General features: G+C 46.0%; 1 protein-coding gene across 2 annotated transcripts in view; it reads right to left on the bottom strand.

Moving 5' to 3' along the window:
• LOC112061440 (ATP-dependent translocase ABCB1-like) overlaps positions 1-14295 on the bottom strand; it is a 65757-nt gene that overhangs the window by 11799 nt on the left and 39663 nt on the right. The window contains exons 18-22 of one of the 2 annotated variants that reach the window (XM_065583267.1): positions 12069-12215; positions 11020-11124; positions 9732-9809; positions 7483-7566; positions 4334-4537 (exon numbers count right to left, since the gene is read on the bottom strand). In XM_065583267.1, the coding sequence (XP_065439339.1) occupies positions 4334-4537; positions 7483-7566; positions 9732-9809; positions 11020-11124; positions 12069-12215 (618 nt within the window). The remainder of the gene's footprint in view (positions 1-4333; positions 4538-7482; positions 7567-9731; positions 9810-11019; positions 11125-12068; positions 12216-14295) is intronic. The other variant, XM_065583268.1, reaches the window with a different exon arrangement.

The following is a 14295-nucleotide window of genomic DNA, read 5'->3' as shown; positions in this document are numbered from 1 at the left end:
TAGAGAGAAAGGGCCAGACTCCCTTAGAGGGACAAAGCACCCCAGATTCCAACTCACGTGAGGAGGTAGGGAGAGGGGCTTAGATGTCTCTAGAAAGCAATGCCTACTGCAGACCCTGGCTCACATGAGAAGGGGCATGGAAGGCAGATAGATCTCTACGGCTGGCAAGGCAGCTTCAGAGCCTGGCAAACAGAGGTGGGTCAGGAGCAGGGCTCAGACACCCCCCAAAGAGGCAAGGCCCCCCCAAATTCCACCTCACATACAGGGGGTGGACAGAGAGGCTAAGACTCCCCTAGAGAGCTAGCGGGTCCCTGAGATTCAAGCACACACACAAAAGGGACAGACGGGGAGAATGTGGAGCTGCCCCTATTCCCTGCAGACCCTCTGCAACAAACCCTCATGTCTGCTTCCCAGTATCCATTCCCCAAACCCAACCTCCTCTACCACCCGTCCCCATTTATCTCCCTCCCCATAATCCCCCGTCTTCTCCATGCAGCCCCAAACCCCTCTCACCCTATTCCCCTAACTCCTCCATCCCCTAAAATGCTCCTCTCTTGCCAGCAAGCATTTGCACGCCTATTTTTAAAAACAAAAATACTTTGATGACATTACACCCCCCTCCAAAATAAAAGCCTGAGAGTAACAGATTTTAGCAACATGCCAGCCAAGCTTTCCCAGGTTTTCAGCAAAGGGGGGCTGTGAACTATCACTAGCTGGGGGAGTTCAGGAACAAACACTTACTGTGCATCTCTTCAGTCTATCCAGCTGCTTTGACCATACTCTACCTGCAAATCCTTTGGCGTTCGCTTTACATACGTGCTCAGTGTAACTTGTGGAGTGCTTGACCTTTACTCAAGAGCCTACGTGGATGGCCAAACTCTTTTGCTGATAATGTTCCGAATCTTGCTTCCCCCAAAGGGCTAGTGGATGCCATGCATTCTCTGGAGTCACCCTCAAGTGAGTGAGACCCTTGTGCCAGGATCAGACCCGTGGTCTGATCTTTAGATGTGGGCAAAAAAACATTCCTAGAACGAACCTTTAGAAAAGCTGATTATTGGGTGGGAAACGGCATCTCGTGAACCTCTTTGTCAAATGACCCCTAATTTGGATCACTACACTATCTTGCACCCCCAAAAGATTCACCAGTTTATAGTGGTGCACCTCAGGAGACGGCAGGGTAGGGTTAGTGACCCAAAGTTGACATCTGTTGAGCCAGACGTTCTGGAGCCCTAAAACAGCCATTTTAAAAAAATGGTTCTAGGTGGTCGGTGTTTTAAAAAAAACAAAAACGTAGAGCTAGAACTCTAGATCTAGAGTTCATAGGTAGATACTAAGAACTGGAAGATGAATCACAGATCACTGGATGGCTGTGAACTCACCCTTCCATTAACACTACTAAAGATAAGTTAATTAGAACCCCCCACCTAAGACAAAAGGAATTTTGAACTGAGTGGCTGGAGTAGGGTGACCAGACAGCAAATGTGAAAAATCGGGACGGGGGTGGGGGGTAATAGGAGCCTATATAAGAAAAAGACCCAAAAATCGGGACTGTCCCTATAAAATCGGGACATCTGGTCACCCTAGGCTGGAGATTGCTACAATGTGAGAGTCATAGGTGGTAATTTCATTTTGGGAGAAATGCAATCAAAGCATTTGGGTGGAAAATTGGATGTGTAAACTTTCTTGGAATGAGGGTTGCCAAACCTCCAGGATTTTCCTGGAGTTTCCAGGAATTAAATTATCAGAGGAGTAGCCGTGTTAGTCTGTATCCACAAAGCCACCAGACTCCTCGTTGTTTTTCAGGAATTAAAGATTAGTCTTTAAAGATTGTGTCATGTGATGAAGCCTCCAAGAATAGGTTCAACCAAAATGACAACCCTGCTGGGAGGGGGGATTGGGGTAACTAGAAATAGGTGGTAGGGGAGGTAAGAGGTTCAGGTGATGGAGGCACATGACACCCCAGCTCTGCCAGTGCACCCCAGCCATGCATCGCAACCCCCTGTGCCTCCTCTGCCAACAAATTCAAGCCATCCTGCACCTCAACCTTCCTGCACTCCAACCCCCAGCTTGGTCTTGACATCCTAACCCCCTGCATCCCACAGCTGTCTTTGCACCCCAACCCTCCATGCACTCCAACTTTCCTGCAGCCCCAGCCCTTCCAGTGTACCCCAACCTTCCTATACCCCACCTCTACCAGTGCACCTGACCCGCTGCACCTCTCAGCTCTGTCAGTGCACCCCAACATTACAGGAAAGCTACTGGATGCATGTTAATGGGGAAATTGGAGGGTTCATGGCTGACCAGAAACCATTACAAACTCTGACATCGCACTGTCCTTGGAGAGGGGGTACACCTTGGAAAGGGGTCAGAGGATTTTTCTCTCAAACCTAAAATTGTCGGTGTTTTGGAACACAAACCCTATCTGTGATTTTTCCCACCAGCCTGCTACAAACTCCACCCTCTAGCCATTCTGAAACACGACCAGGAACACTATGCCACTGCAACACAGCTGTTCTTCACCCCAGGCACTGCATGTGAGTCAGATTAGAGGAGGGAGGAAGTGACAGTAATAGAAAAGTTAGTACACAGGGAGTGAAAACTTGGGCTGGTGAGGCACAGCTGATGAATGTGTGTGTCAGGGGGTGCAGCTGGCTCAGAATGCTAATTGTGGAACACTAGATGTACAACTGCCTATATAGCCACTACCTCCTAACACCACCAGAGCTTTTCCTGTTTAAAAAAAATCCTTGGAAATTCCATGGCAAAGAACGCCGTTAAATGCAGAGTTAAGGTTGCTTGGGGGTATGTCGTACCCCTGCAGAATGCTGTGTGGAACAAAACTCAAACTACTGAAAACCAGGAGATGCACAAGTAGGTTGTCCATGCAGGCTTACCTCTGCCCTCTTTCCGCAGTGCCCAGTTAACACACATACTTTTGCTCTGCCAACCCTGCAGCTGCTGACATGTACAAGCTCTACACCTCCTTTTACAGCCCATTCACTCTCACCCATAGGATTCCATCTAACAATATTACAGGACAAGACAAAAAAAAAAAAAAGGCTGCCCACCCCATGTTCCATCTGTTCCCTACAGGTGGCAGTAGCCAATGGGAATTGTTTGCATATACTGCAGATGCAATCAGGATGCTACGTGTACCTACACTAGACGGTGGAGACAGTAGTTGGGCCTGCTTGGTAAGTGTGTTGGTGATGTGAGGATGAGTGGATCACTCTGAGGTGTGTGAGACATCAGAACTTAGGATAGGAGGAACTCTTGTGTTTGCCACCCTCTGATGTCTGAACAAAGGGAGGAGCTAGGTATGTACCTTCAGGATCCTGTGAGCATCAGTACAGTGCAGAATTGTGTACCTTATATCATTAGCAGGGCACAGGGGCTGTATTAGAAAGGGTATTTTCAGTAGCGAGCTGGCATATGAGCAATCTAAGGATTTATTATCTATGCACACTCCAGGCAAAGTGAGTGTGCTCAGTGACAGATGGAGCTGAAGAGCGGAGGAAGTAGTTAGCTCTGCTTGGTAGGTGTGTTAGCGAGATCTGTGGATGACTTGGAGATGTGTGACAGAGCAGTGACTGAGATATGAGGAGATCTCTGTGTGTGTGTGGAAAGGCAGGAGGTGCATGTGTACCTTCAGGATGAAGTATGTCTCAGTTCTATGTGGAACTGTGTAGGTTATGTCAGTAACAGGGCATGGGGCTTTAATTACAAAGGATATTGCGAGCTCTGAGGTGGAATTTGAAAGGATTCTAATGCTTTCAGGATGGCTAAGTGAAAGTGTAGGTTGAGATGGTATCCTGTATGTAACAGTAGTCCTACACTTTAACTGGGAGGTGCGAGTCCCAGCTCGCATAGATGTACCCACTGTGCATAGCTAGGGTGGCACAAAGAATTGGCTTGAACTAGCCGCATGAGTACAAACTCACCCAGATCCCCTGGGCACATACTACTTGTGTTAACAGGGAGCATTGGGGAATTACTGCAATTCCTGATGTTCAGAAGTTTGAGTTTTGCTCAACTCAAGGTTCTTCAAAGGGAAAACATGCCACCAAGCAACCTTAACTTTGTGTTAACATAATTTTTTTGCCACTGAATTTCAAGGCAAAATGAGTAACGGTGTGGATTTTAAAGCAATAAGAAAAGTCATCCTCAACCTAAAGTAGAGTGGAGCTAGCATCCCACTATAATAGAGTGTCTCTCTTTATCACTGTTTTATTTAATATATTTCAGAGTAATTTCTGTAGAAAACCATCACTGACAATGTTGTCCTTAGAACGATATAACATTATACCCATTTGGTTTATATTGGAGATCTTACTCTGCCGGCCTCTTCCAAAGCTTTTTGATTTTTTGATGCCTGACCAGCCACAGAGCTCAGTCGAATAGCATTTGCAGCAATAACGAAAGGAATGCAGGCCAGGATAAGCAAAGTTAATCGCCAGTCATATACAAAAGCAATAATGATGGCAGTCAGAAGGGTAGAGGCAGTCTTAGTGAACAAGCCAAGTCGGCTTCCAGTAGCCTATGAAAAGCAAAAGAGTTCAAAGTTAGAGTTAATTCCTGACACACAAAATAGAGATCAAATGTATGAAATCATTGTTCACTCAGGATCCAATATTCAGAGGGAGAATAATCATAAATGTTGTGCTTTTAAAATGGACAATTGTATATGCAAAAACCCATATGGACAATTACATATGCAAATACCCCTAGCTGTGGGTGAGGTTCAGGAAGCCTGATGAAGATGTGGCCACATGGGCTCAATTCAATAAAAAATATCAGGGCCCTCCTGTGCTGCAACAAGGCACAGAAATCAAGAAAAGCCAACAGCCTCTAATTTGGGGCATTTCAGCTATTGGGTGCCCAGCTTAAGGTATCTAGGGCCTGATTTTCATAGGTGCTGTACATCAGCTGGAGATAATGGAAGCTGCAGGTTCCTTTAATTAGACACTTTGTTTTCAGCAGTGTTAGCAGCAGGAAATGAGCATTCACACCAAAGAGCTCTTCTCTCCCTGAGGATCTGCACATCCATGTCATCAAGAAATGTAAAAGTGATAATTGGCACACCGGATCTGTGTAAACTGTGACAATACTCATGGCTCAGCTGAGAAAATAGTGGATTTTCCAGCTGGGGGCCTAACTGGAAAATCGGGGAAAAAATTGATTTGATTAGATCTGAAACAATTACAAAAAATTTTTTTTGTTGAATAACAAATAATAATTTCAAGTTTACCAAAACATTTTGGTTGACTAAAAACTCCGCCCCGCCCCTGTCTCCTCCCGCACACACACAATTTTTTTCTATTGATTTGGCCATTTTGTGGTGTTTTTCTCCTCTTTTTGATTTGGTCAAATTTGAAAATGAAAAGCCATTTCAAAACAAAAGTAGAAATGGCATATGTTTAAATGGTCAAAATGAAACATTTAGACTTAAATCAAATCTCCCTTCCTATCTCTTTTGACTATTAGTCAAATTTTACCTGAATTCATGAATAGATTTGGGGCCCCTAAAAATACATATTTCAGCAAAAATACCATTCACTGAAAACATGTTGGCCAGTTCTACTCATGCCTGCAGATGAAATGGCAAGTTTTGTGGAAACAATCCATCTTTCAAATATCGCACTGTGGACAAACCAAGAAAACCTTGGGTGGGAAGTATGAGTCTTTCTTTGCTAGCCAGAGGCTTTCCTGCCCTCAAGAGACTTTTGTGATCAATAAAATTATAAAACCAACCAATGGCAAGATGAATTATTGCCATATACTCTAGGGGCTTATACATAAAGATCACTTTGAGACTTCAGCTAGCACAACATATGACTACCCACTTACTTAGCAGTAGCCGTGTTGGTTCCAGGCTATTAGAGAGACCAGGTAGGTGAAGTAATATCTTTTATTGGACCAACTTCTGTTGGTGAAGAAAACCTAAAGAAGAGCTCTGTGTAACCTCGAAAGCTTGCCTCTCTCACCAACAGAAATTGGTCCAATACAAGATATTACCTCACCCACCTTGTCTCTCACTCACTGATATTTCTTTGTTCTCCAGAGCAGGGGTTCTCACCCTTTTTCTTTCTGAGGCCTCCCCAACATGCTATAAAAACGTCATGGCCCATCTGTGCCACAGTAACTGGTTTTCTGCATATAAAAGTCAGGGCCAGCATTATGGGGTAGCAAGCAGGGCAATTACCTGGGGCCCCGTGTCACAGGGCCCCCCACGAAGCTACATTGTTCAGGCTTTGGCTTCATCCCCATGTGGTGGGGCTCAGGGCCCTGGGCATCAGCCCCATGAGGTGGGGCCTTGGCTTTCTGCTCTTGGCCCCAGTGAGTCTAATGCTGGCCCTGCTTTGCGGACCCCCTGAAACCTGCTCGCAGCCGGTTGAGAACCACTGCTCTGGAGAATGCAATGTTCATTTTGATCGATTAAGCTTTTTTATAGTTTGGATCCCATGCACCACCTTCTTCCTGTTTTACCTTGACAGCTGGGATGATGGACCTTACCCTCAAGAATTAAGTTGCAGTTTTTAATTATTCAAGTAATTGTACGTTCCATCAAATATTTGATTGATTCCCACTCTGTGCTGGCCAGTAAAGAGGAGATGGGAGGGAGTATGAAATCTAGTGAGTCTGAGGATGTAGTGAGTCCAGGAGTCGAGGAAGGGTTTTTTTTTTTCCAGACAAGTGAAGTAGAAATTTAATTTTATTTTAAACTATTGAATAAATCAGAAAACTTATTACTCTTTGCTCATGAGTGAATTTAATTTAAAAAGTATGGCTGATTTTTTTCTTCCGATTTTTTTTGATGGGGTCCATGTCATGGGAGAAAAGGGGAGATTGGCAAATTCTGCAGAATTTGCCACTTACCTGCAGGATTTTCAGTGGCTCCTATCCTACACTGCTCCCCCAAGTCACACAATCCCTCGTGCTTCTGCCATCACTGATACTCTGTATTAATGACAACTCACATCACCCCATAAAGCCCACATAAACAGGCTTCCTGTGTGAAATGCAGTGGACAGAGCTGGGAAGAAGAAATCTACCCATGTCAACATGAGGCCAGGGCATTGGCTGCAATGCAATTCTCCCACACTACAGCCCCCCCAAGCAACCGAAGTGGGGCTTTAGGGCAACTTGATACACTGAAGACTTTGCTCCATCATGCAGTTTAAGTGGTGCAGAAATGCTTACACTGTCCCTTGGACATGACTTATTTTTAAAGTTACTAAGTTGTTTACTTAGCCGCTTACATCAAGGAAATGGAACGTGTACGAACATCTGCCGAAGCTTTATAATCGTCATAAATTGGGACTAGTGAAACTGTTTCCGAGACGTTGATAGTGTGCTATTTAAATGTGTCAGCCAGTCGCTAGAGTAGATTTACCAACCCGTTTTCCAAAATAACTTCATCATCCCTGGCCAACACTGCAATTCATATTTGTAAGCAAAACATACAAACAAAAACAAACATACCCCTTTGACTTGTGAAGCATCTGTAGCTAGTCTGGTTAACAAAACCCCTATGGCATTTTTAGGATCGTCGTACCACCCAATCTCCTGCAAGGGAATAGATGGTTCAGTTATTTTTGCTTTTGCAAATGAAATGTTCTTATCGTAACTCAGACTTGTCAGGGTCATCAGTACAATGTATGAACATTTAAAGCTTGACTAGCATATGTGTGTGGGGAAGAGAGAGAGCCAACATAAGCACTAAGCTACTCACTCTTCTTTTGTGATGAATAACATTTGTCAGATATTGAATCATAGAATCTCAGGGTTGGAAGGGACCTCAGGAGGTCATCTAGTCCAACCCCCTGCTCAAAGCAGGGCCAATCCCCAGACAGATTTTTCCCCAGTTCCCTAAGTGGCCCCCTCAAGGATTGAACTCACAACCCTGGGTTAGCAGACCAATGCTCAAACCACTGAGCTATACTGAAAACGATCTTAAATAAACTTTTCTTACCCTCAGAACATTAAACTGTTAACAATCCAGGTGCTAACAACTGCAAAGATTTTAGAATTTAGAGTCAAGTACGTGTCATGCACCATAATGACAGGTTTCAAAGTGGTAGCCGTGTGAGTCTGTATCAGGAAAAAGTACGAGGAGTACTTGTGGCACATGTAGTCCTCGTTCTTTTTGCACCATAATGAGAGTGTCTTCCACGCCCATACCAACATCTGATAGGCACAGTGCTCCTCTCCTACACCTTTTATATTACACTGAGGGTACATCTACACTACAGGGGGGAGTCGATTTAAGATACGCAAATTCAGCTACGTGAATAGCGTAGCTGAATTCGACGTATCGCAGCCGACTTACCCCGCTGTGAGGACGGCGGCAAAATCGACTTTTGCTGGTGGAGTAAGAGCGTCGATTCGGGGATAGATTGTTGCGTCCCGACGGGACGCGATAAATCGATCCCCGAGAGGTCGATTTCTACCCGCCGATTCAGGAGGGTAGTGTAGACCTAGCCTGACTTCTGTAGAGCTATTCCTGATCTATATGGGTGCATGTGGGAGGAGAATCAGCTTTATTATCCTTAAAGGTAGTGGAAAAGAAGGAGAGGTTTGGGTTTTTGTGTAATTTCCCTCTCCTCCCCTGTCCCCTTAGAATGCTCCTGTGCATATGCACAACCCTGTGATACCAAATGCTACCAATGGGTGTGCAGGGTGCCTAATCGTTCACCCACAGAGAATCCTCTGCAAGGAACAAATAGATGTGTGTCCTTTCCCAGGGATCCATCAGCAGGGAGTATCCAAGGACAGTCATGTTGCAACAGTATTATTGTAAATCATTCCTGATCCAGCTGGTCATCTTGACTAGAGAAACCACTCTAGTGAGCAAAGATAATGCTTTGAGACCCTATATCTGTTATGATATGGTCCGTTTGCTATGGAGTTTGATGCAAACAGACCTAAACCTATTTATCTAAACATTTATATCATGACCATCGGGTGAGATAGAGATTTAACTTCTGTTTTGTTAATCTTTGCAAATATACCAATGCACTCAGATACGTGTATGCTTTATACACTCTTCAGTATCTTTGATACTGAAAGAGATGGCATCAAAATTAGACAGCTCTCCTAGCCGCACGGAGTTAATTTGTACATGCTTTTGCTTTATTTTGTTTCGTGCATGTGCAGGGCCGGCTCCACCTTTTTTGCTGCCCCAAGCAAAAAAAAAAAAAAAAAAAAAGCAGTGCCGCTCCGCCGAAACAACCCGCCCCCCCCAGCGCTACCCTGCCCCGCCGAAACACCCCCCCCGCCCGAGCGCCGCCCTGCCCCGCCAAAACAACCCCCCCCCAGTGCCGCACCACTGAAACAAGCCTCCCAAGGGCCACCGTGCCCCGCTGAAACAAACAAACAAAATACCCGAGCGCCGCCCTGTCGAACCAAAAAAAACCCTGAACACCTCCCCGCCACCAGAAGATTGGCCGCCCCTTACAAGGTGCCGCCCCAAGCACGTGCTTGGTCAGCTGGTGCCTGGAGCCGGCCCTGCGCTTATGCTCAGAGACTTGCCGTTTGTGCATTGTTAAAGTTTCACTAAAAGGATGGGTTCTCTCAAAGCTGTATTGGAGGGAGGCTCTACGCAGGCTGCATGGAACCAGAAAATTTCATGGTGTTATACAAACATCAGCCCACAAAAGCCATCTGGCTCACATGGCAGGAGTGCTGAATATTTGCTGTCTATTGCTCTGACCCAGAAACGTGACCCATACCTGCTGAAGCAATGCTTTGAATGACAAAGATCGCAATCTCTTGGTCAGAACTTCCCCAGACTTTGCAAACGTGAATCCCTGAAAAGGGAGAATGGGAAATAAAACAATTGAATTGAATGTGCTGGGCTGTACAGTCATATTTAGAACAACCTGCTGTAAATGTGATGATATTTTAACCACTCAGCCACACAGTTTACAGAACCTACACAGTGTTTTGGGATATGGTTTGACATGTTAATTTCAAGCTGGTGAAAGGTACCACAACACATTCCTGGAAACTGAAGTTTCCTCGTACTGCCCCACCCACATGCTTCTGCAGCCAGTTGCAGAGTCAGCAATGGAGTCACCTTCCCTGCTTACTCATTCCTTAGCCTCACTATGTAGAGGAAAATTGAAAGAGGGCCTTTAAAACTTTGGTCAAGCTAGTTGGCCTTAAGTATTAGCCGAGCTTGTTTCTGTGTGTAAGGGTCATAAGGAGGCAAAGAGGAATGGAAAGTCCCCAAAACAGAACAATGGCTTTTTGTGTATAGGGGGCATGAGAAGGCGAAATGGAAAGTCCCCAAACACAATCAATTTGCAATAGCCAAGTTTATGAAATATATAACCGCAATGAAAGCATTAGAAAAGTCACACCGCAGAAGAACTAGATTGGGAATAACAATAACACAAAAGGCCAAATAAGGGAGATGATTGTTCTTTTTGATTTTTGACCTGTATAAATTTTGCAATGTAGCCCAAATAAGGTAATTAACATGAAAAGTATGTGTAATTTGTTTGTGGTTTTAAGCTTTAAAAGCTTATGTGTTTCTCAAATCGGGGGGACAGTTCCAATACCAGTCACCCCCTGCACGCTTGTAATTAATAAAGGAAGCCTCAGGCTGTGTTCTGATCCAAACACAACGTGTGGTTGTTTTTCCACAACACTACTCACTCTGCTATCTAACAGTGCCGACTGTGCCGGTGTTTTTTGTAACATACACACCAATGTAGTGGAACTGGGCTGTGCCCAAACGCATTCCCCCTAGGACACAGAACGGTCAGCAGCACCTTTCAGGCATTGAGGCCCTGGGCTGCTTTGTAACTGGCAATCGGGAAGGGTAAGGCTCTGTATTCCATACCAGCCACTTGAGTCATTCAGTGGCTTGGCTCTGGAACAGTTTCTAAGAAACACAGTGAATACAAAGTTGCATTATGTCCCCAACATACCTCTCAACGAGATCTGAAAATCTTGACCATAATGTATGTGACCAGATATTCAGCTTTGACTTTTCAATGTAGTGAAGTTTACCTGGATTATGTGTGTTACTAAGCTGATCACTGCCAGTACAAGAAACATTAGAGAAAGCAATGTGGTGGTTTTGCTCCTTTTTTCAGCATCTGTTTCTTGAAAAGCCTATGTAAGAAAAGCACAAAGTGATCACCACTTACAATAGCTCCGGAAACACTGTACAAACTATTGAACTTCACCTTCTCTCAGCTCTTCCCCAGCACTGAACTCTGCCACCTCTCAGCTTTCTGCTGCTGGCTGGAGGTCACTCCACCTCTCCCAGCTGACCTGTCTCTCATCAGCTGCTCCTTCTCCAGCCCTTCACCAGACCCTCTCCTCATTTGCCTGTGAGCTGCAGTCCCATTAAACCCTGCCTCCAGGCTGCCACTTCACCAGCTCTTATCTGCCTTTCACTGAATGCTGTCACTATGGCAGACCATCGACCTCCCCTCCAGCTGACTATCCCTCTTCCCTTGCCTGAAGATAAAAGATTCCCTAAACATCTTGCTCCAACCATTCTCCCTGGCTGCTGCTCCAACTCCTAGGAGCTTCCAACAATCATATATTGGAATCCAAAGGAAGACTCCATTTCTTTCCTGCAATGATTCAGGAATTAAGGGGTTAATTATTCAGACTGTCCCATGGATGTCCCTGGTACTTACAACCATGTTGGAATGCAAGATACCTTGAAGGAGCTTACTGTCTGAAGAGAATGGGTACAATGCAAAGAGCAGGGTCAGGTGCAAGGCAGGGAGTCTGCACAATAGTGGAGAGTGGTAAATGAAAACTGTGAGTTTGATAAGGAAAGGTGATTTGCTTCACTGGAAAGGTGAAGTCATTCCAAGTACGGGGCTGGAAAATAGGCAAGAAGTCTCAAGTGGGGAGAGGAGATCAAGGGCTTGATCAAGTTCCTACTAAAGTCAATGGAAAGACTTGTAGAGTTCAGTGACAGTGGGAGTAGAAGAAGGCTCTAAGGCATCACTAGAGAGGAATAACTGGAGGGTCAGGCAGGATTTAAAGTTCTGCATTTGTGCCTGGTTTGTTAGTTTACCATACAGTTCTGAACTTACCCCAATGATTTTTCCATATATAACAGAAAATGCAGGGTGGACGCCACCAGAGAAGGCAGCAGCAATCACGCCAAAGAATATATGCAGCCACTCAGGTTTGTTCAGAGCCAGAATTCTGGAATAAGGCACAGCCGGGAGATTTTCCTCCTACATAAGAGAGAAAATTCAACTGTTCCCTGAAAGTTATGGAACATGACAATTTCCTCAGCTAGGGGGTAAATCACTAAACTGTCCTAGCAACTGTTCACAGATAATTCGCCCCAGCCTCCAATGTGCACATTGAATGAGCAAACATATTGAAGATTTGCCGCTCTGTAATTTAAGGTCTTAAAACTGCAATTGCAAGACAAAAAAATCTGCAGGCTTAAATTTAACAAAAGGCTAACTGGGGGGTGGATGGGATGGGGTCTATACAGTTCAGTAAAATGTCAAATAGGGTCAGTGACCGTGGATTGCAACTTTAACACATGAATCATTATAACGACTGTGACAGACCCAGACCAGTGGGGTACAGGAGTCTGGTAGAGGGCAAATATACTGGTCACTGGATGAGTAGTTTTCTGTTCCCTGAGTGACCAGAGCAGGGGCTGCACTAGAGTAATCAGGAACCTGCTAGAACCAGTTAAGGCAGGCAGGATAATTAGGACACGTGGAGCCAATTAAGAAGAAGCTGCTAGAATCAATTAAGGCAGGCTAATCAGGGCACCTGGGTTTTAAAAAGAGCTCAATTCAGTTTGTGGTGCGAGAGTGAGGAGCTGGGAGCAAGAGGCGCAAGGAGCTGAGAGTGAGTGCTGATGGAGGACTGAGGAGCACAAGCGTTATCAGACACCAGGAGGAAGGTCCTGTGGTGAGAATAAGGAAGGTGTTTGGAGGAGGCCATGGGGAAGTAGGCCAGGGAGTTGTAGCTTTCATGCAGCTGTTACAGGAGGCATTATAGACAGCTGCAGTCCACAGGGCCCTGGGCTGGAACCCAGAGTAGAGGGCTGGCCTGGGTTCTCCCCAAATCTCCCAATTGACCTGGACTGTGGGTTCTTCCAGAGGGGACGGTCTCTGGGCTGTTCCCCAACCCACATGGTGAATCTCTGAGGCAAGAAAATCCGCCAATAAGCACAGGACCCACCAAGATAGAGGAGGAACTTTGTCACACTGGTGTGAGAGGTGGGATCTTGGGGTGCACAGCGCAGCGGAAGAAGGATGGTGATTTAAAAAAAAAAAAAAAAAAAGGGGAGAGGGTTTATTTTTTTCACCACAATGAATGATGTCGTGCGGGCACTGATACAAGCTACAGCGGCCTAGCAGGAGGCTACCCGTGTCCAGGCAGCCACCCAACAGGAGACAGTGCGACTGCAGCAAGAGACTAATCGCCTGCTGATGGACCAGGCTGCTCAAGACCGAGCTATGTTGCGGGAACTGGTAAACCAGGTAAAGTCCCTTACAGAGCTGAATCGTGGCCATGATGGGATGCGGCTCATACGGGCCAGCCATTGGCTGCAGAAAATGACATGGGAGGATGATGTAGAGGCATACCTTCTGGCCTTTGAGAGGACAGCCCTACGGGAGGCCTGGCCTCGAGATCAGTGGTCTGGCATCCTTGCCCCATTCCTGTGTGGGGAGGCCCAGAAGGCCTACCATCATCTGCCTGAAGAGGCTGCGGCAGATTACCCCCAGCTGAAAGTAGAGATCCTGGCCAGATCTGGGGTAACGACAGCAGTGCAGGCCCAGCAGTATCATGGTTGGAGGTACCAGGAAGACAAAACCCCGCGGTCCCAATTGTATGACCTCATCCATCTTGCACGAAAGTGGTTGCAAACAGAGTCCCGGAGTCCGGAAGAGATACTAGCGGTTCTGGTCATTGACCGATACATAAGGGGACTATCACCAGACCTTCGTGCCTGGGTAAGCCAGAACGAACCCTCCACCTATGACGAGGTTGTCGCCCTGGTAGAGAGGCAAAGGACAGCAAGGGAGCTGACCTGACCAGTTAAGGAAGAGGCACCCTGGGTTAAACTAGCAGCACCGAGCCCTAAAGTTCGGGTGACTGGGCCACCAGGAGGGCCGTGGAAAAAGAGAGAGGCTGAAGGCCCATCAGAGGCCACAAGGAGTCGGAGTACTGAGGGAGAAGAGGATCGTGATGTTAGACTGCCCAAACCAAGAGACCGGGGAACGCCTAGGGCTCCATACAGATGTTATGCCTGCGGGGAGTGGGGACACATAGCTGCACAGTGTC

The sequence above is a fragment of the Chrysemys picta genome, chromosome 2 (assembly GCF_011386835.1).
Source record: "Chrysemys picta bellii isolate R12L10 chromosome 2, ASM1138683v2, whole genome shotgun sequence".
In the NCBI taxonomy this organism is placed as follows: Eukaryota; Metazoa; Chordata; order Testudines; family Emydidae; genus Chrysemys; species Chrysemys picta.
This window is presented reverse-complemented; position numbering and strand designations above follow the sequence as displayed.